This window comes from Phalacrocorax aristotelis, chromosome 3, assembly GCF_949628215.1.
Source record: "Phalacrocorax aristotelis chromosome 3, bGulAri2.1, whole genome shotgun sequence".
In the NCBI taxonomy this organism is placed as follows: domain Eukaryota; kingdom Metazoa; phylum Chordata; class Aves; order Suliformes; family Phalacrocoracidae; genus Phalacrocorax; species Phalacrocorax aristotelis.
Window position 1 is genome coordinate 59,120,588 of NC_134278.1, and position 24,242 is coordinate 59,144,829.

At 41.0% G+C, this 24,242-nt stretch overlaps 1 protein-coding gene across 7 annotated transcripts in view; it reads left to right on the forward strand.

Moving 5' to 3' along the window:
* Positions 1-24,242, forward strand: part of NCOA7 (nuclear receptor coactivator 7) — a 92,807-nt gene that overhangs the window by 60,476 nt on the left and 8,089 nt on the right. For 5 of the 7 annotated variants that reach the window (XM_075087566.1, XM_075087562.1, XM_075087563.1 and 2 more), the window contains 8 exons: positions 3,113-3,192; positions 4,032-4,139; positions 5,397-5,498; positions 6,557-6,682; positions 9,024-9,208; positions 10,513-11,579; positions 13,070-13,238; positions 22,406-22,553. In XM_075087566.1, coding sequence (XP_074943667.1) covers positions 3,113-3,192; positions 4,032-4,139; positions 5,397-5,498; positions 6,557-6,682; positions 9,024-9,208; positions 10,513-11,579; positions 13,070-13,238; positions 22,406-22,553 — 1,985 coding nt within the window. Of the gene's footprint in view, positions 1-3,112; positions 3,193-4,031; positions 4,140-5,396; positions 5,499-6,556; positions 6,683-9,023; positions 9,209-10,512; positions 11,580-13,069; positions 13,239-22,405; positions 22,554-23,922; positions 24,087-24,242 lie in introns of those variants that run through there. The other 2 variants (XM_075087564.1, XM_075087569.1) reach the window with 2 other exon arrangements.

Genomic DNA, 24,242 nt, shown 5'->3' on the forward strand with positions numbered 1-24,242 from the left:
AAGGATTGTGTTGAGAACCGCTTGCTGGTGGGATTTTAAAAAAAAAATCCAACCAACCAAAAGTATCGAAACAAGAAGTGTCAGATTTTGGTCTCAGAAGCCAGGTAGGTTCACAGTCTGAGACTGCTGCTTTTGGCCTGTAGCTAAACAGGCTATACAACATATATTCTTGCATGTAGATGTGAAAGAAAAGCAAGCTATCTAATTCTTGCACTTATTTAGGGTTTATTAGCCTTTATTGGCTAAAGGATAACTGTATTATGTATAGTCTAAATTCAGCTGGTCTTTTGAACTTTTCCTCTTTTACTTGTTTGTACAGTTTTGGGTTTTCAGCTATATGTATCTAGCTTATTTTTCTGTATTGCACCACAGTTGTGTTGGAGACCCTACTACACAAACAGACCCACAGTCCTGTCAGCCAAAAACTACAGCGTATTACAGGTCTCCTTGCCACGCAGTATTTCAGGTTATAACTGGATAGTATTTATTTGTCTCCAGACTTAATGCAGCCAATGCAATTAGGAGGACCTGAAAAATACAGTGTGTTTCACAAGGGGAAAGAGAGGTGTGAGAGACAGGAACATCATCCCCCAGGCAGGAAGCTGTAGAAGAGAAAGTTATGTGTATTGCTAGAGTATTTTGTGGTCTTGTGCCCTGGTGGCATTGTGGTTGCTGTCATGGTCAGCTCTCAGTCATCATCCCGCCTTCCAAAGACAAAGCTTTGCAATCAAAACGTTTAGCTAATACCAAACATCATAAGCTCTGCAGAGAAACTGCTTTTAATTGCATATTGTTATTCCTCCCCTCCACACACAGACTTAACTTTTGCATATTTAGCAGGTACAAAATCTCTGTATCTCTCTGGGCTACTTTATTTTCCCCACACACCAAGGTCTTACATGCACGTCTAGTTACTATGAAATAACTGTTCTTAACTGCTTCCTACGTTGTGTGTTGTTTCAGAACTAAGCAAGAGTTAATATATCTGAAAAACTTGCCTACTTTTTCCAGCTAGACCAAATGTTTTACTAGAAGTCTACCTATAAATCTTTCTTGTCTCTCTCCAGTAATAGGTCATTTGCCTGCATGGGAGTGATACATAGTTCTAGTTATCCTGGAGTAGCTGAAGTAGTATCTCCTGAGTAGCACAAAATAGTGTGAACGCACTCATTGTTAGCTGGGGGAGTTTCTTCAGGCAGGATTGTGTCTGTATCAGCAGTTGTACTTAAATAATGGATTAAGGAAACATCCGCTATTTGCTACTTCTTTGTCTGTTGTATTGGCATTGTGTTTCTGGTGGTTTAATACTGTGCTCTGCTAATGTTGTTTTTCTGTCCTTCACCATAGACTGCTTTGATTTTGATCAGAGGAAGATGGCACGACAATGGTGGAAATACAAATGGTTAGAAAAAGGCAGCAAGAATGCTAATTTAAAAAGTTTTACTGTGGGTTTCCGGTCTAAGAATAAAAGTCTGATATCATTGAGTGGCACTCTGTTCCAAAATGCTATCAGGGAAAAGCCAGCATCATCCTGATCTTCCTCTTCCTACCTCTGTCCTTCATACCACATGTACTTAAATTGTGTGTATTTAGTCCCTGCAGGCTTTCTGCCTCTATTATGTTATAGGGAAAAATGTCTTTGCTATCTGTTATACCACTACCCATGGCACTTCTCACGACTGCATCCCTGGCAGGTAGTGGGTCACCTGCAGTAGCACCTGGATGTGTGTTCAGCTGTGTGCACCAGGCTGGGCTCCTGTGAGTTTCTGTTGACTGAAGGAGTCGGTCTCTGACCGTGTAGCCTCAGGAAGACGCTGAGGCAGCCCCCAGCATTAATCTCACTGTGGAAATGGGCTGGCAGAAGGGTCAGGTGCAACACACTTCCGAGCCCCTCCTTTCTTCTTGTGTACATTACAGTGGGGCAGGCGAGTCCTCGCCCTTTTTACTATCTGCCTCTTGCTCTCTGGAAATAGCAAAGGTTGCAGCAAAGCTTGAATGCAAGCCAGAAGCCCTGTGCTGCCATTCCCCATCCTTTCCTACCTGACCTCCTTCCAGAGCTGCCAGCTTGGACCGCAGGAACAGTCCGTCCAGGAGGGCAGCGTCTCCCTGCTCCTGATCCTGGCTGCTGGCTTTGCTGGGCCCAGCCCTGCCTTGCCTTCTCACTTCTCCCCATCTCAGCTGGGCTGCAGCACCCTGCCAGAGGCAGCAGGACCTGTCCGAGGGGCCGGGGGCGAGCAGGCTGGGCGAGCAGGGGAGCCATGCACAGCCTCTCTGCACCCCGGCCCCACTCCTGGAGCTGGGGTTGCATGCTGCCCTCATCCCCCCAAGGTATGTGCGTCTGGGCTCGGGGTGCAGAGGGTGAGCCCTCGGCACCAGCGTCGTTTTCAGGGAGCTGGCGTTGGCTGGGCAGCAGGCATCTTCTCTGATCCTCGGTTTTGCCTACACTTGGCAGTGGTAAGAATTGGAAATAGCTACCCTGCTCACACTCCTGAGAGCTCGTGCGTGCCTTTTGGGCTCTTGCAAGGATTTGTGCAGGTGCAATGAGTTCTGTGTACTGTAGCTGATGAAAAATGTCTTCTGAACAAGCTTTATGCGTTCTGATGCTTGACTGTATACTGCACACATGCATATTTTGCAGGACTCTGCATACTTTCACCTTCAGAGTTTAAAACAGTATTTAAATATGATGTCCTGGTGGTACAGTGGCGATTAACCAGTACTTGTTGTGGTTGTACTGATGCAGTATCAGCACGTACATTCCTCTGCTGGTTTCTGCCTCAGCCTTGATAGCAGCCCATCGCACAAAGTACTTGTAGTCAACAGCTGAATTGTGCAGGTATCGTGGAGAAAAACATGGGAGTAGTTGTGTATTGATACGGTATCATGTATACATTACTCTTGCAGAGTTCCTGAATGATTACTAAACCTTCTGTACTTGATGAAGTTTTGCTTGCCTTGCAATGCAATTTTAAGGCCTAATAGGTATTTTTGATGTGCCCTTTTATTCCTGTTCACAGCTGCAATTTGCACATCCTGTAGATCTCTTTCAAAACATGTTGATAGGCATACACTTGAAAGTCAGTTACTCAAATAATTTTTTTTTTCTCTTTAGATGACAATCAAAACAAAACCAATGAAAAGAAAGAGAAAAAAATGGTTTCTCAGAAACCCCATGGTACCATAGAATATACAGTAAGTATTGGTTTGTGCTTTGTTCATGTCTGCTTCTTGAAAGTGTAGTTGTTGAGGTCAAGAGGGAGCCAGTGGCACAGAACTGAAAGCACCGAGTGAATACTGGCTGCAGTTTGTACCTACCTCAATAGGGATTGCTCCAAATACCATTGTGTGGGAAGAGCTAGGCTCACGCCCTGAACCACTGTTCAAACCAGGTCCCCTGCCTCTTCTCACAGCTGCCAGGCCTATTTTACTTTGGCACCATGGCTCTTTAGTAGAGTAATTGGTTTTGTTACTCTGAAAAATACTTTCATTCCACAGCGTTGCTTAGGTCATCAAGTGGTTGGCCTGTGCTTGGTCCTGAGGTGATGTGAGACCTTATTAAGCTCGAGCAGGGTGGTGGTGCACTGCTGCGGCGGCTCAGAGGACTGGCTCTGCCCAGAACTCGGTGGGAGGCCTGAAACCCCCCCTCCATCACACAGAGTGGCTGTGGAAGGCAAGTGTCCCAGCTGGGAACAGCACAAATGCCTGATGGGCTGCGATTGCCAAAGGTGTAATGAACTTTACAGTGTGTGTCCTTTCCCCACTTGCCAGACCAGTTCTAAATAAGGTGGTGCTTCTTTAAAGTTTTACGAGAAAAGGAGAGGAACATCTGTAACACACCTCCGTTTTATCTACTGTATAGTATGAGAGAATATTTCTTTTTATTGATCTGGCTTATGAGGTAAGCTATTAAACAGAGGGTATGTTGAGATCATCAAATCTATTCCCTGCAAACGGTCTGTTAGGTGGTTTTAGTTCAGCTGGTGTGCTGAATGTGTTCACAATGGTATCTTAAGCTTCAACTCTTTCTTCAGGCTGGAAATCAGGACACCATAAACAGCATAGCATTAAAGTTTAACATCACCCCAAACAAGCTTGTGGAGCTCAATAAGCTTTTCACGCAGACGATTGTGCCAGGCCAGGTAAATCTTTTATGTTTTGGGGTTTTTTATACCTGAAACCTGATAATTTGCTATGTATTTAAAAGCTTTTTACTAATTTCACAGATCTTTAGGTACTTGGATGCAAGGATAACGGACATTAGTAATTCAGAACCCTCAGAGGGGAACTCACTAGATCACTACCTGGAGTTGTGGGGCGGGGGAGCTTTGCAATTGCCATATCGGACTTTTGTTATTTATTTGCTGTCACTAAAGCTTAAAGGTGACTCTGAAGGTCAAGAGGGTAATGTAGCTGTTGCAAGAAAGGTAAATTTTTTGAAAGCCTAGATAAAGGCTATGTATAATACAATAAAGAATTAGAAAGTTAGATATAGTAACTAAAATGGCTCTCTGCCATTATATTGGGGATGAGTCAGTCTCCTGTAAGATGAGAAGTGAATGGAGATAGACTGGTTTTGGGAAAGTCAAGTAATGGAAATGCAAATGTGAAAGGCTGACGCCTGATTCATGAAGAGCAGATCTCTGCTTGTGCTTCATGGACATGAAGAGATTGAATTGTCCTGGTTTGCAGATAGGGAAACTGAGGCACAAAGAGATGTCACGACTTGCTTAAGAATACCCAGCAGACAAAAGCTGGGATAAGCAAAATGGTTTTCTTTTCTGAACATTTTTAGTTTAAAACTAAACTGAACATTTTTTTAACTTTAGAAGTGACACTTGCAACAAATTACTCCATGTTTTTGTCTGGGATGGAGGTCCAAAGCTGTACTGCAATTTTAGTACTGCTCTACTAAAAATGTGGGGTGTTCACTGTGAGAGAATATGAAAATTCAAACAAAGCATTATAATTTTATATACGCTTGTATTAGTGTAAGGGTTTATTTTTTTCTTTTAAATGGAGTACATGATACTAAAACGCTGGTTCATATAAAGGATTTTTTTATAAATTTGGAAACACGAGTAGGTTTTCCGAAACAGGCAACCTATAGCAGTATTATAAATCTCTAGTACTAAAGATCCCCCATCTTCAGCAATGGCCTTCTCTTTGGAGCAGAGTTTGCTGTTACAAATTATTGACTGTTAACAGTAATTTTATAGTTACTTGTTCTGTAGTTGCGATAGTTGCAAGACAACCTGGGATTGTAACTTTGGGGGGGAAAGAAGGTGTGCATTGCAATCACAAGTGATCAGCACTGGGTTGTCCTTCTAGTAGAACGTAGTATTTATAGTGAATAACTCTGAAGCTTGTGTCTTACTGTTTTGACATGTGTTTGTTAGATTCTCTTTGTGCCAGAAACAAGTGCTGCGAGGCTGTCTTCTTTCAGTCCTGCTGCTCCCGTTTCTCCTTCTTCATCAGATGCCGAATATGACAAACTCCCTGTAAGTCAAACATTGATTCACTGGTCTTAAACTCACAAAATAATTTGATTCTGAAGCTGAGATTCAAAAGTGTGTAAATATCAGGTTTTTCGATGTTACAGTTCAGACCTTGTGTGTAGTGTATTGAGTAACACTGATTTTAATTCGCTGTACTACAAAATTTACCATCTCTTTAAAATATTCCAAATTAAGGAAATTCTGTCTGAGTGTAGAAACCCAGTACAAGTTCATTTGGACCCAGAGACTATCAAAGCAATTGAAAATGGTATAGTGTATAGTTTTTAAAGAACAGGAAGTTAAACATGAAGAATTATTTAGTGTTTCACCCTGGAGATTTCTGTGCTGCTCTGAAGTCCAGAGCTTTGATCCTGCATTAGAATCCTTGTGCACAGAGGCTGTTAGTTCAGTCTGAGCAGTCAGTTTCTTTCTAGTTAAGCATATTATGGCGATACCCATATGTAGACTTGCCTTATGTAGACAGGGCTGCTGGATTTAATCTTTGTGAAAGGCCTTCATGTAGCTGATCTTTCATTTTCCTTAGAAGGGTGGTTGGCCATGATGATTTTAGGTAGTAGTTTTTCAGGAGTTTAGCTGTCTACCTACTGATGTTAAAGCAATTAGGCATTTCAAGTCCATAACCAATGAAGAGGAAAGTGGAGAGAAGCCTGGAGTGAATAACTGTATAAACTTGGTCTTACGTGGGGAATCACACCAGTGCACTGTGTGGAGAGGTCTTCAATATAGATGAGGTGGCAGGACTAGCCCTCTCTTAATGAGAGTACCTCACTGAAATTCAGTGAGCTGACTGGCCTGGGCATTTTTTAATTTCTTGCCTGTTATTTGCTTGGAGGTTTTTTGTAATGTTATGAGGTTTTTCTTCTCTACAGGATGCTGCAGGAAGTGTACGTACATACACGCATACATACATACGTGACCACCACTTTTCTTCCTTAAGCAAAAGGAGAAGAGTTGGTTGAACCTGGCCTTTTAGTTTCCCAGAATCTAAAAGTATATGATTCAGGTCCTGTTGCTCTGCACGGAACTTTTTCTTTTTTAAGGATGCTGATTTGGCAAGAAAGGCCTTCAAACCAGTTGAGAGAGTCCTGTCCTCCACTTCAGAAGAGGATGAGCCTGTGGTTGTCAAATTTTTAAAAATGAATTGTCGTTACTTCACAGATGGTAAGGTAGGTGGAACCTGGCTTTTGAGTATTGTTTGAGATTCTTTAAAAGCAATATCTGTTTGGGTAAGTGAGAGATGAATATTGGGGAAGTCAAATATGCTCCACGTTTGTAAAGAATGTAAAAGTTATGGTGGCTTTATCTATCACAGCTGTGTTTATTGGTACAGTGGTAATATGCTGTGTTATTTTGTTCTTTCAATTGTTTAATCTGTTATGATAATTGCTTTATTGATGAATAGCTCTTCTACCCATCTTCATTCTCCTACCATGTCTTACTAGAATTACCTGTTTAAAACTGTGTGTTGCTAGGCAGACAGAGAAAATTGCATTTTAGAGTTATGATGTGTCAGGATTAGTTGTCCAGTTCCATCAAATTGTGCAACACCTTTATAAAACGAGCACATGCCTATCTATTTCATTTATGACTCTAGGCTAAATTTTAACTGTTTCCAGAGTGGTGTTTCCAAATGTGTCGTGTTGCTTCTGCACTTGCTAATGAACGTCATGCAAACCCTAATGAAAAGATAAATACTGCATGGTGCAACCTTTTCTTTCTTTTTCTTGCAAGTGTTTTGTAATATACACATTCCCACTGGGACTCAACCCTAAATTTTACAGCAGCTGTTTTAGAAGCAAAGGCACAAAGCTTGGGCCGTATTTTAACCTTCTTAAAGTTGCCTGCCAGACACTATCTTCTTGAACTGTCTACTTTGACATATCTGCTCTTGTTGATTCTGGTTTCAGTTAGATGCCTGCACGTTTGGGTTTTAAGTTCTGTGGTATTTGTAACACTGGAGATGCTAACCGTTGTTATTTAAACATATTTTTCTCTTAGTCCTGACTTTTGTAAGATGGATGTGTTTATACCTACAGGTTTTGGCTTATTTTCTCATCGAGTAGAGGTACACTGTATTTAACCACTCTGCAATTTTTCAGTCTGCTATTTTGTAGAAAGTAATAGAGGGCTACTTGATGTCTCGTATGTGAATTAGGGAAATCCTGTCACTTCGTCACGTGATCCTTGCTGGGTGCAGATGATCCAGATTGCCAGTTTTATGGCTGCAGGGCTGAAAAAGTAATTTGCAGTCAGAACAATCATAAGTGGGACAGCTTCTTTGCCAGTGTAGCTAAAAACCCTTGTTGCCTGCCTTCCTGCAGCGGCTGGGTAGGAAGTACAGCCTACTGATGTATTGCTCTTCTGGCTAAAGAGAGTTACATACCTGGGGGAGAAGCCTCTGCCCTTGATTTTGATTCTTTAATCCAAACACAAACCAGGCACGTGTATGTGAGTCATACAGGAGAAGCAAATGGGAAATACAGACTCTGCTTTACAAAGGAGCCAGGCACACATGTACTCACTTGCCAGTGCCAAGCTGTCAGCTTGGGATCTCCCTGACTTAAAAAAACCAAACCAAGCTTGTGGTCATTTACTTGCCTATCTGTTAAGTCTTCTTTGGCTTGCCTTGTCTTCCAGATGACCTTGGATAATTAATAGTATCTGCAGTGTAGGTCATTCCTGTTGATCTATGGCTCTGTCTGTCAGATGTCATGATTTATGCACAGCTTCTGAGTTGGTCTGGTGAATTTTGTAGCTCATCTGGAAGAGAGGGTGCAGGAGCCAGACGTTGGAAATCTCCCTTGAAAAATGGTCAGTTGCCACAGGTTGAAAGCTGAATAATGGCTGATGCAGCCTCTTATCAAATCCATGGCTAAAGCACATTTTGAAGAATTAGATGTCTTCTACAGCTGTGCAAAATATGCTTGGATCAGTGGTAGAAGCTGCTCCTAGGTGAGGGAGAAACTGTTTCATGTCAGGCCCCTATATGTAGAAGCTTTTTGCTTGTACCTCTGGGAGAGCAGATCGAGGGGAGCTGTGATGTAGCTTAGCATGGTAACCGTGACATTTCCATGAGTAAGGCTGCCTTCAGGTGTGCCGGTTGCATATAAATTCACATATTGTATGAAGGTGGCTGAATCTAGAATAAAATGGTAGTTTTTCTCTCTTTCTTTTTTTTTTTTTAAGTGCACTAACCTATTTGTCTGAGATTGATTAACAATCTGGAATTTTAGCTTGTAGGAGCCAGCACTGGAAGTTGAATAGTTCAGATGTTTTTCCTTATCAGCCTGGAACTTGGGTGTCACTAAGCAATCTTTTTCTTTACTCTCCTTACAATGTCTGACTTCATGCAATTGGAAACCAAAATGTTTTGTTAGCAAACATTGCATAATGGGGTATATAGAGGCAGGAGAGAGGTTTTTCTCTTTAGGATAGGAGCCTAGATTCCAATACCAAATGATAAGTGAATTACATGAGATGTGCTAACTCTTCTTTCTCCTATTGCAGGGCGTAGTTGGAGGAGTCATGATAGTAACTCCAAACAATATCATGTTTGACCCACATAAGTCTGATCCTCTGGTAATTGAGAATGGCTGTGAAGAATACGGGCTCATCTGCCCCATGGAGGAGGTTGTCTCAATAGCTCTCTACAATGACATCTCTCACATGAAGATTAAAGATGCATTGCCATCGTAAGGAGTGTTCTTCCCTGAACTTATGTTTACAGATTTTTAGTAAGGGTCATGGAAAAGGAGGTGGGGGAGTGGAGGGGAAGAGTTTTAATGTAGCAGAATAAAACAAATCAGGGAAGGAAAGTGCCAGCAAAAGAATGATTCACTTGTATTGTTCTTCCACTTTCTTTTTAGAACACTTCAGTGGCAGGACAGAGAAATGGGTCATAAATATGACAACCAAAGTGCAAGTAAAAACCAGTGATTGAAAGCATTGGTGGCATGCCATGGTTGAGCTCTTGCACTGACCCATCTCTGGGGTTATTTCAGTAGAAGTGAAGAGGGTTAGATTTGGACCATTTGTTGTGTTACCAGGAGTATTTAAAATGTTTGAAGATAAAAGCACCTTAACTGTCATCTTCAGTACTTACAGAAATACCAGTCTGTGGAATACTTCCACTTCAGAACCAGAAATTCATTGGCAGTTTGCATTTACAATACACAATGGACTACTTCACTACTTCCCTCCATTTTCTCATTCCAAGAAAATCTTTCCAAATATTTGTGTTACGCTCATTACTAGAGTGTCTAGTAACTTCTTAGTAACTTTTAAGTGGTGAGAATCTTGTATTCTCGTTCACCTCAGACTTTTTAGCAGTAATGAAGAGCTCAAGTTGTATGCTGCTAAGTTTTTTAAGGATTTTCCATTTTGAAATGTTTTGTGATTGTCCTGCTTTAAAAAGAAATCTTTGGGGAAGTCTGCATTCAAACAGTACATTTGAGTAACAGAGAAAATAAAAGGAAAAAAACCCAACTCTTGATGCCTGTTACTGTTTTGCAGAAAACATGTTCAAACAGGGTACGGCTTATCTCCAGTTTGCTTTCTTCTCAAAAATACATTTGTACTGAGTAGGGAAGCACGGATGGTTGTAGAGGTTGACTCATTGTCAGGTGTGGGAAATAACAATAGTAGCATGGTATGAATGAAATTCCAGCAGCTAAATAGACCTCCTGTGGTTTTTTGGTTGCTGAACTTCTGATGACTTGCACATTGTTATTACATGTGTACCATTTCTTCACCCATGTGGCATATTCTGCCAGGTGGTTTACTCATTTTATTTTGGTATTATCCTTTCTGCATTTTTCTCTGTTTTCTTTAAAGTCACTTATTTCCACTAATGTATGTTTGTTTTGGAGAAAGTAATTTTTTGTTGAGTTTCAGAGCTTAAGTTAAGTTAGTATATTATTTATTTTTTCTTTTCCGTTTTTTTCTGTTTCCATTTTGCTTTTAACATCCTATATACATCCATCATTTTCCCTGACAGTGACATACCAAAGGATCTTTGTCCTCTGTACAGGCCAGGAGAATGGGAAGACCTGTCCTCTGAGAAAGATATCAATCCTTTCAGCAAATTCAAATCCCTTAGCAAGGAAAAGAGGCAGCAGAATGGGGATCCATCCATTGCCCTGGGTGCCAAACAGATAAAACCTTCAGATAAGGAGAAGTCTGTTGATTTTGAAGTTCTTCAGTCATCTGAGAGTACAGGCTCAATCAAGTCAAAGTCACTGGAGTTTCCCAACAACATCACTGCTACTGAACATTTGGAAAAGTTTGCTGCAGATCCATGTGCTAAGGAGCCTTCTGGGGAAAAAAATGTTTCAGATGACAAAACCAAAGAAAAATCCCTTTTGGGAGAAAGGGAGGATGACTTCATTGAACTGGAAAAGACGTCATCTCATATGGATAGAGGGTTGGACAGGAAAATCTCAGTAATGGAAGGCTTGCTGGCTGATGCCAGGGAGCTGGGGAGAACTAAGCAGCAGGTAACCAAACCCACTACAGAAGTCCAGGAGCACTTGACAGTTGATTCCTTGGAAAAAAAGGACAGTGTTGAACCTAAAGCTGACTTAGACTTAGAGCTATGTGAAAAGCAAGATGTTATTCCAGAAGTAAACAAATGTGTCAGTTCCCCAACAGGTAAGGTGGAGACTGCATTGGACACTAAGAAAGAACTAGAGAAAGATAAACTTATTGAATTTTACCTCAATAAAGATGGGAATGGGTCTCAGTCATCTGGAGACTTACACAAGGCTGAAATCCAGAAAGGTGAAAACAATAAAGCAATTGGCATAGACCTTACACTTAGCTGTTCAAAGTCCCACGCTAATGAAGTCCATACAATTAAAAGTATGGAGCTTGATTCCTGCTGTGCTGAAAGGAAAGCACCTTCATTAGAAATCAGCTCAGCAGCAGCAGAGGAAAAGGATGTGAAAGAGTCTGTGGACTCTTCATTAGTACCAGCTATAGACAAGACCTGTCAAGAAACACAGTTAGACAATCAATCAGAAATCAGACTGTGGCTGCTGCAGAAAATTCAAGTGCCAATTGAAGGTAGGTCTCTGGTTATCCTTTTTTCCTCTGAGACTTGGAGAGCATTATCATGGTAACGTTTGAATTGATATCCTTCTTTTCTAAATTTCCTCTTTCTGTAATACCTGGTCTTTTTTTTTTTTCCTTACTCTTGTATATTATATTTTTATATTGTGTGCTATTTAGAAGAAAAAATACCTTCAAATTCCCTAAGCATCTAGTTTGACTAGTAGCTTGTATGATCTTTCCACATTCAGTGATCACTGTTTATATAATCTTCACCTCTGTTCACTGCCTTTAAGAAGGACAGTGAAATGTCATCCAGTTGCAGTATTGACTGGGACACTTCATGGTCTAGGAATTGTCCCTCTGTGTTGGTAACTTCTGTTGCTTCAGTCAAGTCTGTCAGTGTATTTCTGATAGTATCCAAAGAAGCAGTGCATGGCTGTAAAGGGGGATACCAAAGTATTCTTGACACTATTTCCATCTGTCTAGTGTCTTTCATGCTATGGAAACCCTTAAAGAAATGTTAAATAGGAATATATGCAGAGTCTTACTGACTGATCATTTTGTCCTGATTGGTCATTGGGTTATTATAAATAAAATTCAGGCTGTTACTGGAAATCATATAACAAAGTGAAATTTCAGTTTAGATAGAGTGTCCGCATATTACTATTTCTGCTACAGCCCAGTGCCTCTAAGCCTTAGTCCTTACTGGAGCACTGATGCTCCTCTCTTGGTAGTTTAATGAACCAGTGGACATACCCTTGATTCATAGCAAGTGGTAGAGGATGATTAGAGTGGAAGTCTTTATTTTTAAAAAAAAGTTGTTCTTAAAATGATTTTTCCTTTCTTTTGGAAGGGTTTATATCTTGCTAGTTGTATTTGGTGATAGCTCTCATTGGGAGAGAAAAAAAAAGAATGGCTGTTATGTGTACTCCTAAAATGAATGAGGCAACTTCAGTGTGATTGAGGCTATAGTTTCATTAGCAATTTTTTTTGTCGCACCAGCAGTTTAATGAACTTAAACTGCTCTTACGCTTGACCCTGTCTTGTGCAGACAAAAGGCATCTGTATGGCTGTCTGACCATCAGAGTTGAGGAACTGATCATGCTCTCTGTGTGTGTGTGTGTGTGTCTGTGTGCGTAGGGCTACCCTACGACTGGACGGTTTTCCTGAACCCACATTGGCCCCTTTACTTTCCTGCTTCATGTTGCAGTTTGCTCCCAGCCCGATCATCTTACTGATCTGTTGTACAGAGCTATTCCGTACACAGCTGTACAGCTGAGGGGGATACAGGCTGACAAAATGAGAATAAATGGGCACAGTTTAGAAGGAACAAGGATTTTTTTTAAACTAGCTTTGCTACTGAATGACATGTCAGGTTTAATTCTCTGTACAGTGCCTCTGAGTATTCCTTTGGATGAGATTACTAACTTTCGTGACAGTGTTTTACCAGCTGCAGTATTTGTACTTTCCTGTAAGCAGCCCATCTCTTGTTTCTCATTCAGATATGCTTCCTTCAAAAGAGGAGAAGAGCAAGACGCCTCCAATGTTTCTGTGCATTAAAGTAGGCAAGCCCATGAGAAAGTCCTTCGCGTCTCAGGGCACCACCATGTCTCAACAGTACAGTAAAAAGATAAAGCAACCAGAGTACTGGTTTGCTGTTCCTCGGGAAAGGTGAGCTGCAGTGCATAGCATGAAAACATGTTTGTCTCTTATCTTTTTATATGTATAGTGCTTTCTAGAGCTGAATCTGACTTTTCCTACGTGATCCAAGATGTGAAATGCAGCAAGGATGCTGAGGTGAGGAGAGAGGTGCCCTTGTTCCAGAGAGATAAAGTAGAGCCTGTTGCTGGTCTAATATGGCTCCCAGTGGGAAGGGAGAAGGGATCTGGTGCCACTTGGAGCATGAAAGGAGAGATATATGTGCAGCTAACATGTGATAAAAGCACTGGGGGATGATCTGGGTTTTGGCTATAGTCTAGGAAGTGAGGGAAAGTGGAAGAGGGGAACAGTGACAAGAGAGGCAAGGAATCCAGTAAGGTGCCAGTGCTAAAAAATAGGTATTTCACATGAGCAACGGGCATGATGTGGAAAAGGGAGACTCTCCTAACTGAATGGGTGTGGCTATTTCTGCCTTCAGGCCCATAAAAAAATGTCCCTTTGCGACAAAAGCCATTTAAATGTTTTATGTGCCTGTAGGTGTGTATGTATGTGTAAATAGTACTATAACAAAAAAAAAAGTGAAGGCCTGTGATTTTCCACATAAATCACCCAAGCATGGCTGTGAGGCTATCATACTCACTGGTCCTTCTCTCGCTAGAAGGCAGCTAGAGCAACTCTCTGGTCTGTTGACAAACCAAAATAGGGAAATCAGTGACACTGGTGATCACTTCTGGTGAATGAGGTGCCAGGAACAAAGAATCTGAACTTGTGATCAATCTCAGAGATGTCTCTTTAAGATGCAGTAAATTGTTTTTCTTTTTTAAATTTTTTTTAAAAATAATTATTCAGAATATTTAATTTTCTTTTCAAATTTGTAGCATGTGCGTTGATTTAAGTGTTTATTTCTTGTATTTTAGAAATTAGTGCTTTGAGCAGTCCAGTAGTGTGGAAGTTGCTGACCCAGGGGAGGAGGGGGAGAGGTTTAATCCAGCTGGAATGTGGCCATCAGGAGTATAGCTGAAGATAGCTTTTGGTTTGCTTGCTATCTGCTGAACCCAGTCCTTGGCTCCTCAGGGATTGCAAAAGGGTGGGTTCAGAAAATTCTAGGTTGAAGTGTGAGTAAATACTTCAAGGAGTTGGAGTGATACAACACAAGGTCAGTTATTGCTTTGGGGATAGTCTATCTAATGTTGAATAAAGCTGCTGAGCTGAACTGAGGTTGTCTCTGATCATTGCTCTGAGCAACAGGTAAATCTATTAAGCTTCTTAGCACAAACTTGGAAAATAGCTTCTTTGCTTGTCGTTTTATGAGCAGAAACATTCTGATTAGTGAAGGGACCTAATCCATATATAACTGAAGTGTTGACTCTGGCTTATACTTAAGTTTTTAGAATGAGGAAAAAGTAATTTCTGTATTGAGCTGTTGCAGCAGCACTTGGCTCTGCTGGCTGACAGGCCAGATCGTTGCTGTCAGGGCTGCTGTTCGGATCTTGATCAAGATTAGTGGTGAATGTGATTATAAAATTGGGTCATTTTGGTGCTATTCATGCATGCCTGTTTTAACATCACAGAGGTATGTAAAAGATCATGTAGAACTTTGGGCAAATGAAATATGAGACCCACTCCTTCATATTAATGCAAGACATATCTTTGCCTAACAAGTCAGTGGTTTCTCCAAACTCTTGGGTGCCTTCCCAAAGCAAAATGCATCGCTTCCTAGCCGCTGGTGATATTCTCGCACCAGTATTGCATGGTATATAATTTTCAGTATTGCATCTTGAGTGCTGTGGACAGTAGGTCATTTGGGATAGCTTTGCAATGTATTTTTCATACAACGTATCAAAATAATTTACTAAGTTAAAAACATGTTTGGGTTTTTTGGTATGCATTTTATATTTATGTTTTTACATAACTAATATATCATAATGCATTTGGAATCCAATTTATATTCATGTATGAAAATATCAAGAACACCAGTCTCATCTCATGGGCCATAAAGCAGCATAAATAAAACACTTTGTCCAGTGCAGTCACAGTAGCTTGTGCAGTATCTTAATGTTTCATAGTAATTTAAAATAACAAAATTTAAAATAACAAAAAACAAACCCCAAAACAAACAAAAAAACAACAAACATACCTCCCCCTCCCCAGCCCCAAACCTGGATTGAGATTGTGAAGAAATTAGTGTGCGTGCCTATAATCACTGTGTAAGTTAAATCTTCCTCTGATTTGCATTTAATTACATCTTTCCATGGTTTCTTTTTTTTGCTGTTAAAACAGCTTCTGTCATCAGTTGTGAAGATGGCTCTGTTTTCAGCCGCTCCCAGCAAAGCTGCTCATCCATCTGCAGACTGCTGCTGCTTTCCTGGCCTTGGCAGGCTGCAGGAAAGCTGCACTGAGGGAGACATACTTAACCTTTTAAAATTTTAAAATTTTTCTCCTGTGTTTTTTATGGAAGCCTCTGGAAACATTATTAATAGAGAAGACTGTTAGGCTGATATCCCTTACAAAGGCTGTCAATAAGTCTTGTTTGCCTTCTGCAGCTGCTGTAGGTTTTCTTTCTTGCTGTGTGGCTTCCCAGGTGCTGAGTGTGTCCTGGTGTGCATCGCCCCATGACCCGCACAGCGTGGCTGAGTTAATCAGTGACTACAGGGCTGCTTTGCCCTGCCCCCTTCATCGCAGTGGTGCTCGCCTTGACACGTAACAGGGGAGATGGACATCTCGAGTTGCCTTATATACAGATTACTACAGATTACACAGTCTAGGGCAGCTGCTTGCCGGGTTCAGCTGGGCAGAGAGGCACCCATGTTTTTGGATAAGAACAGAGAGATTGATTCTTTTGCTGAGACGTCGTGCAATGGGTGTAGCTTACAGTATTAGAGGGTAAGTCTGTGTGTGCTCGTACTACATGGTTTTGTGTTGAAATGGTATGTAGACTTTCCACCCTAGCGGATTTTGAGTAGTAGGAGGTCAATAATTATGTCACAGATTTCCTCAGAGGTCTTGCAGAGGAAAATGCCTTGCACTGGGACAGAAGTAGTAATGTAGAATTTCTTTGTTTATAAACATGTGTCCTAACAAATAATTCCCTCATTTTAGCATTGACTAGTTCCTCAGTCAAGAAGTAAATCTCATTGATTATCTGTAATATAAATATGGCAGACAGGTTTGGTTTATAAACGTATAATTTGCATTGATTTTGATGTAAAAGACATTGAACTGAGATCATGCTGCTGAGAGGGCATCTGCTTTTTTTGGAGTTTCTTTTTTGAAAGCAGGCAGATTTTCAAGGAGGAAAAGTAGCAGGGTTTGAGCCTTGCTTCACTCATTCATTCTTAGCTCCCTGCCTCATTGATGTTTTTGGTTTGGTCTGGGGAGTTGGGTGAGTTCTGGTTTGGTTTTTGTTACTCTGTCTGTGGGGTTTCCTTTTGTAGAGCAAGATCTTGCTTGGTTGTGACTCCTGTTAGCATCTAGTGCATAACACCCTGTAGTTAATACGGAGAAGATGAGATCTGGAAGAACTTCCAGCACAACTAGCTGGAATCAATACCTACATGATGCTTCCATGGACTTATGCAGGGCTTTGCATAAAGGGATGATGGTTAAGATGGTCCTGATGCTGAAGGATCACTTTTCCATGCTCATGAATAGAACAGAATAGATAGCATAAAGATTAGATTTAGACTCCTTCTGAATTAGTCTTCTACAAATAGAGTACTCCTAGACTGCTGATAAGATATCAAACTACACAGATGAAACCTATGAAAATTTGTTTGTATCTGTAGCTTAATATCTTCTAATGAGGGCCCACATAAGTTTATATAAGCTCATAGAAGCATATGAGGGCTTACGGTACCTTAACCCTCATGGTTCATTAAGGATCATCATTAGGTGTGTTCATAACAAAGCCATGGGACTCCTCTGAATTAATTCCTGGCTCCAGCTAGGCCAGGAGCTGTGGTTGGACTTAGAGCCTTTGTACATGTATCACAGGATGCACACAAACCCTCTCCCACTACCCGAACGCACACATTTGGAAGTAGCCCACCTCTCACCTGTGGCTGACTTGAAGCCATTAATTTATGGAAAACTGGTTTGCCTCTGCCTTCAAAGAAGTCAGATATTGCCATGTCAACAGAAATGGTGGTCATGTCAGTTTGGGACCCCCTAAATTAAAGTATATATTTTAGAAGAAAAATTATTTATGGTTCCCCCTCAAGAATCAACTAACTTGATAAGTTGTCTGGTGTGTTTTATTGATAATTGTCTTTGCTCTTTTTCAGTGCACTATATACTTCACTTTTTCTGGCTTCCGGTCCCTGGTTGTGGTTATCTGTATTACCTGGATTCACTTCCTCTTAATGTAGGCTATCACAGGGTATCTATCGCTCCTGTAAGCCAAATAACTCTTTTTGCCTCTTGCTGTATGGCAGTTGGTTTTGCATCTCTAAGCTGCCACACTTGAGCATGACTTGGGAACCAGAGACGGGCAGAGTATTCCAGCAGTGGTCACCAAAGTGTCAAACACCAAACTAACCACAGTCTCATTCCTTCTGCTGAATGTTACTTTCTTGGTACGTTCAAGGATCGCACCAAGTATTGTCATCAGTGTGCTGGTGTGGAGCTCTTGCTCCAAAACTCAGAGCCATTATCCCAGGTCTCTAGGATCCTTCTGCCAAGGGTAAAGTACCATCCCGCAATCACAGCCTCTGCTCACTGTTCTTCAGTGTGTGCTCCTCTGTTCAGGTGCATTCACACGTGAAGCTGATGGTGCCCAGTTTACTAAGCAATGCAGTAGCATAAATACTGCATGGAGCTTTTGGTTTTGTATTGGTTCTGGCTGAGATGGTACTAATTTTCCCCACAGCAGCCTCCATAGTGCTGTGCTTTGTGTTGGTATCTAGAAAGGTGTTGATAACACACCAGTGTTTTGGCTGTTGCTGAGCAGTGCTCGCACAGCATGAAGGCGCTCTCCAGCATTTCCCACCCTCACCAGCAGGCTGGGGGTGGGCAAGATCTTGGGAAGGGGACACAGCCAGGACAGCTGACCCAAACTGACCAAAGGGATGTTCCATACCATATGACATCCACTCAGCAATAAAAGCTAAGAGAAAGGAAGGAACAAGCATTCGTTACTTACAATGTTTGTCTTTTGGAGCAACTGCTACACATACTGGAACCCTGCTTCCAGGGAAGTGGCTGGACATCACCTGTTGATGGGAAGTAGAGAATAAAATCTTTGTTTTCCTTTTGCTTCTACACGTGGCCTTTGCTTTTGCTTTTGTTAAACTGGCTTTATATTGGCCCACAAGGGGATTTTTCCCATCTCATCCCCCACCTCTGTCCTGCTGAGGAGGGGAGTGATAGAGCAGCTTGGTGGCACCTGGAGCCCAGCCACGATCAACCCACCAGAATCTTACACTGATTTTATCACTTCGCTGTCATGATCTCTTTGTCATGTTTATACTCCCCAAAATCAGTTTTCTACTGAATTTATATCCTTCTCTATAAACTTTTTCTTACATTTGTTTTCCGCCCTCTGTGTGTGTGTTACTGAACATACTTGTAAGCATATTCATTTTCCTTTTAATCGGGCTACAGGGTAGGGGGCATCCCTCTTTAATCAGTATTCCTTCTTTCATTTTTGATTTGTGCCTCAAAGCTTGGTTTGTTTTTTTTTTAAAAAAAAAAAGTTGTATCATCTTTTCCTTTTAAATAATTTCATTCTGGAGTGATTAATGTAAGTTTCTGAAGTTGTTCCTTTCAAAGTGTTTATGTTTTATTGGTGTTTCTCTGTTCATGCATGACATGCCCATAAGTATGTGATCACCAAACTAGCTATTGAGTTCTAGGATAAATTTCCTCACAGCTTTCAAGTTGGCTGTAAGAGTGTTCCTCAAGCAGTGTTTTTTCAATTTAAAAATTGTCTCCATTTTTTTCAGTTTGGTAGCTTGGAAATACCACCGCAGTATAATGTTACAATTTTATTAACAGAGGAAGGATGCTCTGCATCCCCGCTCAGAATGACTTAACTTCTACAGTCACCTATTTCTCATTCTATGCTGCTGCTGCTTAAACCTGGAGTGTCTGGATTTATTTAGCATCTGTCCATGGTAGAGGAAAACTTAGTTATGGACTGCTTAAATAAACTGAGCATATATAGGTCCATGGAGCCTGACAGGAAATATTCTGAGTGTACTGAGGAAGTTGGTTGATGTTACTACAAGGCTGCTTTCTATCTTCCTTTGAAAGGTTATGATCACTGGGAGAGGTTCTTAATAACTGGAAAAACAAATGCTGCAACCATCTTCAGAAGAATCAAGGAGGATCTGTGGGAGCACAGGGCAGTCAGCTTCACCTCAGTCCCTGGGAGATTATGAAGCACTTTCCTTACAGACACTGTTTCCAAGTGCGTGGGAGGCAAGAAGTGATCAGGAACAGCTATCATAGACCTACCAAGGGCAAATTGATTTCCTACCAACCGGATAACTTTTCTGTTTGAGATGACTAGCTCTGTGAGCAAGGGATTGTTGTTTTACCATGACCTTAGTAAAGCTTTCAGCACAATCTCCCATAGTATCCTTATAGCCAAATTGGAGAGAGATGACCAGGACAGGTAGACTACCAGCTGGGTGAAAAACTGGCTGGACCAAAGGGTTGACAGCTAGTCTGAGTGGCAGCCAGGTGCAGGTGGTATTCCTTGGGGACCGATACTGTTTAATGCCTTCATCAGCAACATGGACGCTGGGACAGAATACACCTTTGTTGCTTTGGAGTGTTCCTACATTGGAGGGCAGGGCTGCTGTTCAGAGGGAGGAATAAAAGTAGGATGGTGCTAGACCCTTCTCAGACCGCATGCTGCATGCGTCAGAGGAAATTGTGATTAGATGAAAGAGGAAAACAACATGAGACTGGTTACGCGTGGAACAAGTTGCATGGAGAGGTGGTGGAATCTCTGTTGGAGATTTTCACAAATGCAAACGGACAAGACTGTGCAACCTCCTCAGACTTGGAAGTTAGCTCTACTGTAAACAGAAGTTGGCCTAGATGATCTCCAGAGGTGCCTTACAACCTAAATATGTTCTGCGATTCTGAGAGGAGAGTATGCTGCTCTCCTCCACCCACCTGCATGAACATGGTTTCAAATTGATTTTAGCCTGACAGCAGCAACCACTCGTTTTCTTGCTCTTTCATAGAGATTTGTAGGAATTAAGTAGTTAGCTTTCTGGACTAGGTAGGACTATGGCACATTAACTACATGGTGCTCAAATTACATGTGTCTCTCAGTTAAAACTCATATTAGTTAGCAACAAGATGATCGTACTGCTCTTTCTGCAGCCTCTGTGTGCAGGTGAAGAGGAATGGGGCACGCTGAGTGGCATCTATTGATGTCAGAAAACTTCTGCAGTTAAAAGAAAAGGTCTTGACTAAAATGGCATGGCTTTTAGAAGTGCTTTCCATAGTTCACTGTTTTTAGATCTGTGCAAACTTGTAAGCATTCACGTGGCTTCTCACAAAGAAGGGGGGAACTTTTGGCAATGGGAGCGTGACCTTCTTTTAGCCTTTTCAAGGCAATTATTGGCAAGAACTATCCCAAAGATTGATTGTTTGCACAGTACTACCTTGACCTCTTGTGTGTGTGTTGCTGCAGAGGAATGAACAGCAGCTAAAATTTTTACTTTGATATCAACATTAGCTCCCTTACTTGTTCTTGATGAAGGGAGGCTGCTGATGCCTCAGGTACTAGTGTTGGGTGTTCACAAATTCACAAAAACTGTATTAAAAATGTTTCACAGGTACAGTTCTTATTTGATAACAAAAATTTAAACTCTGCTAGAACATGTTAGCCATGCATCACAGAAGTGTCCGTGAATGTGCAAAGGAGAAGAGAAAAACCTGACAATGTGAATTTTTTCCTTTTTCATGGTTAAGAGGGCACTTCCGTGATGAAGTCAATCCTTTATTCTTTCTGAGGGTAGTTGAAATTGGATCCAAATTAATTGAGGCCAAAGTGGGTCAGGCCCCTCCAAATATCTCACTTTGGCTGTGAATTAGTGTAGCTGTGACGAGCAGGCAACAATTTCAGGGCCATCAGTTTATGCAGTTAGAACTGACATCAGGCTCTAGCCCTCATTGGTGGGAGGGTAGAACAAAAAATGTAGACTTGATTGGAAAAAAATCTCTGGAATTATACTAGTGACCCTGAACAGAATCCAACAGTGCTGAAATGGTGTTTTAAGATTATTTGTGCATACATAGTTATAAATCCAAGTAACTTGAAATAATACGGGGAAAATGTTTACATGTCTCCAAGATTTTTCTTGGTTTGTATTGATAAAGGAGTTGATGGACAAAACTTCCTAGTGAATAACTGGAGAAAGACTCAGTGTCATAAGTACTTATTATCTTTCTCTCTGCCCTCTTTAATTAGGATTTGAATTTTTTTTTCTGGCAATTTGACTTCTTGTACAATATATCCACTATCATATTCCTGTTTGAAATTGTATGTGTTCATTTTAACTTCAATATACTACACAAGTTCCTTTAGAAATTGTTTCACTGTTTGTTATGGGTGTTGTCAAAGAACATCTCTTTAAAGACAGTGATTGAGAGCTGACTACACTTACAGAAGTGCATACACTGCTGGTACTGTATCATTAGCAAAGCTGTCAGTATCTGCTTATTTTCATCATGCTAACAGACTGAAGAACTGTTCTGTGGTTAGAGTCTACAACTTCTAGAGGGCAGCTAGAAACATGGTGTAGACTTCACTGGTGATATCTTATGGCTTGGTTTATGCAGGAGGTCAAACTAAATTAAAGTGAGAGAGTTTTATTACGGACTTGACTTTTGTGAGCATGATCTAATACCAAACAATTTGTCATTTTAAATGAATTGTGCTGGACTGGGCAAGCTACTTAGTTTTTCCATGATGCTTTGGCTGTGTGCATAGCAAAGGGAGGAAAAAAATACTGTGGTGAGAGAAAGCAGAGAAACCTCAGAATGCTTCAGGCTGCCAGGTGGAAGGAGCTGTTGCCTTGTGTGGTACATGAGGGTGGAAGTACAGGGGTATCCTATTTGTATGGTTGTCCCTTCTATGTCATTGGGCAAAACCTCGGTACTACATGACAGTTCATGGACCACTGCACAACGGTTGCCTTCTCCTCTTCTGTTTGCAGGGTGGATCACTTGTACACATTTTTTGTTCAGTGGTCACCAGAAATATATGGGAAAGATGCCAAAGAGCAAGGTTTTGTCGTGGTAGAAAAGGAGGAGCTTGACATGATAGACAACTTCTTCAGTGAGCCCACTACTAAAAGCTGGGAGGTGAGTGCTTTCTGCCATTGTATGAAGCATGTGAATATTGAGTGTGCATCCCCTGTTAAGAATCTCAGCACTTGCTCGTTTGATTTTTATGGCATTTCTTTATAATGCTTACTGCTTCATACAGAAGTCTCCTCAAGGCTTGTATCTGTTTCACAAATGTACTCAGTCTTCAGTCCTCCTTTATTCTCCCTCTGGAAAGAGCAGTCAAAAAACTGGGAGCTCTGTGGCGTGCAACCAGAAGTTCTGTAAATTTTTTTAGTTATATGATGTTAGCCTTTTGCAAAACTATAAGGTGTGTGTTGTCAATGTTACTAAATTTGTGTTTTATTTATATGCTATGAATAAAACCTCCAAAACCTATATGCACATGTAAACACCAACAGAGGCTCCTGTGTGTTGGTTGAAATGGTTTGGTATGTGGTGATGTGCCATTGTCTTGGTTCTCAGGTGCATGCAGCAATACTGTTTGAATATTGGTTGTAAGATGGATACGTTTTAGACTGGGACTTTGGCTTTTTCGTATAGGGGATTTTGTCATCTGTTTTAACTGCTTGGCATGCCTGTGTTTGTTATCTGTCTGTCTCTTGTGCATACAAAGCCTAGTTTCTAAGGGAAATAAGCCCGTGCATGTTTTTTAATGGTGTTTCTGAATGCTGAAGCACTTGCTGTGCTAAGGATATGGGTTAAATTAAAAAACAGATAAATCCCTACGTGGGAAATACCTTGATGGCGATTTAGGAAGTGATCTGATTCTTTAAGACAAAGATAAACTTGTTTTTAAAATTTAGTGGGCCTCTTTTTCTTCTTTTTTTTTTTCTTCTTTTTTTTTTTTAATAGCATTTCTATCTTCAGAGTATGTTGTTCTGTTCAGAAGCGGAGCTTGGGAGTGGGGCTTGTCATTTGAAATGTAGCAGCATCACCTCTAATACCAAATAGTTTCTAATTTTTACAGTTTTGTAATTTCTTAGTATTGGTGCTCTGTGCACTGCAAGATCATATATTGCACTAGATTTCACTTTCAGGTTGTTATTTGCATGCCATTTTCATAAAACCAAAATGAAGGAGGAGGGGCAGTCATCCAAAGCACAGAGGTGAGAGAGATCTGGCCACACTGGGTTCTTTTCTCTCATTGTTTTATTTAAACATATATTGGGAGAAGAATTAGCTGGAAACAGCTTCTTAAAAGTGTGTCTCTTGTTTGTCATATATTCAAGCTTTACAAGTTTCAAGTAGGTCTGCCAGGAAATCACTATGTAAAGTCCAATTTTGGGCATGATTACTGTGAAAGTTTCACTCTCCCTTGCGGGGAAACAGAAAGTGCAGTTATAGAGAAGCATATAAGCAATTTTGTCACAGCGTGCCACAGGCAGTAGCCGTCTGTCATGCTTGGGGGCGACAGCTCTTGCCAGTAGAGCAGGGAAGTGTAGTGGATACTGCAAAACAATCTGGTAGATGATGAAAGGGAAACAAATGCCTTTGAACATTCGAATTCTTTACTATACCAGACCTGACCAGGAGGAACCTTTTGTGGAGGTATGTTGAACTTGTGTCCCTGTTTGCACAGCATGGATCTGATACAACAGTTCTGTCCTAGTAAAAAATGTGCTTCATACTTAGATGAATTTTAACAGGGTATTCCCACCCCAGGTAGCTTGCTTTCTCAGTCCCATAAAATCTTTAAAAGATTTT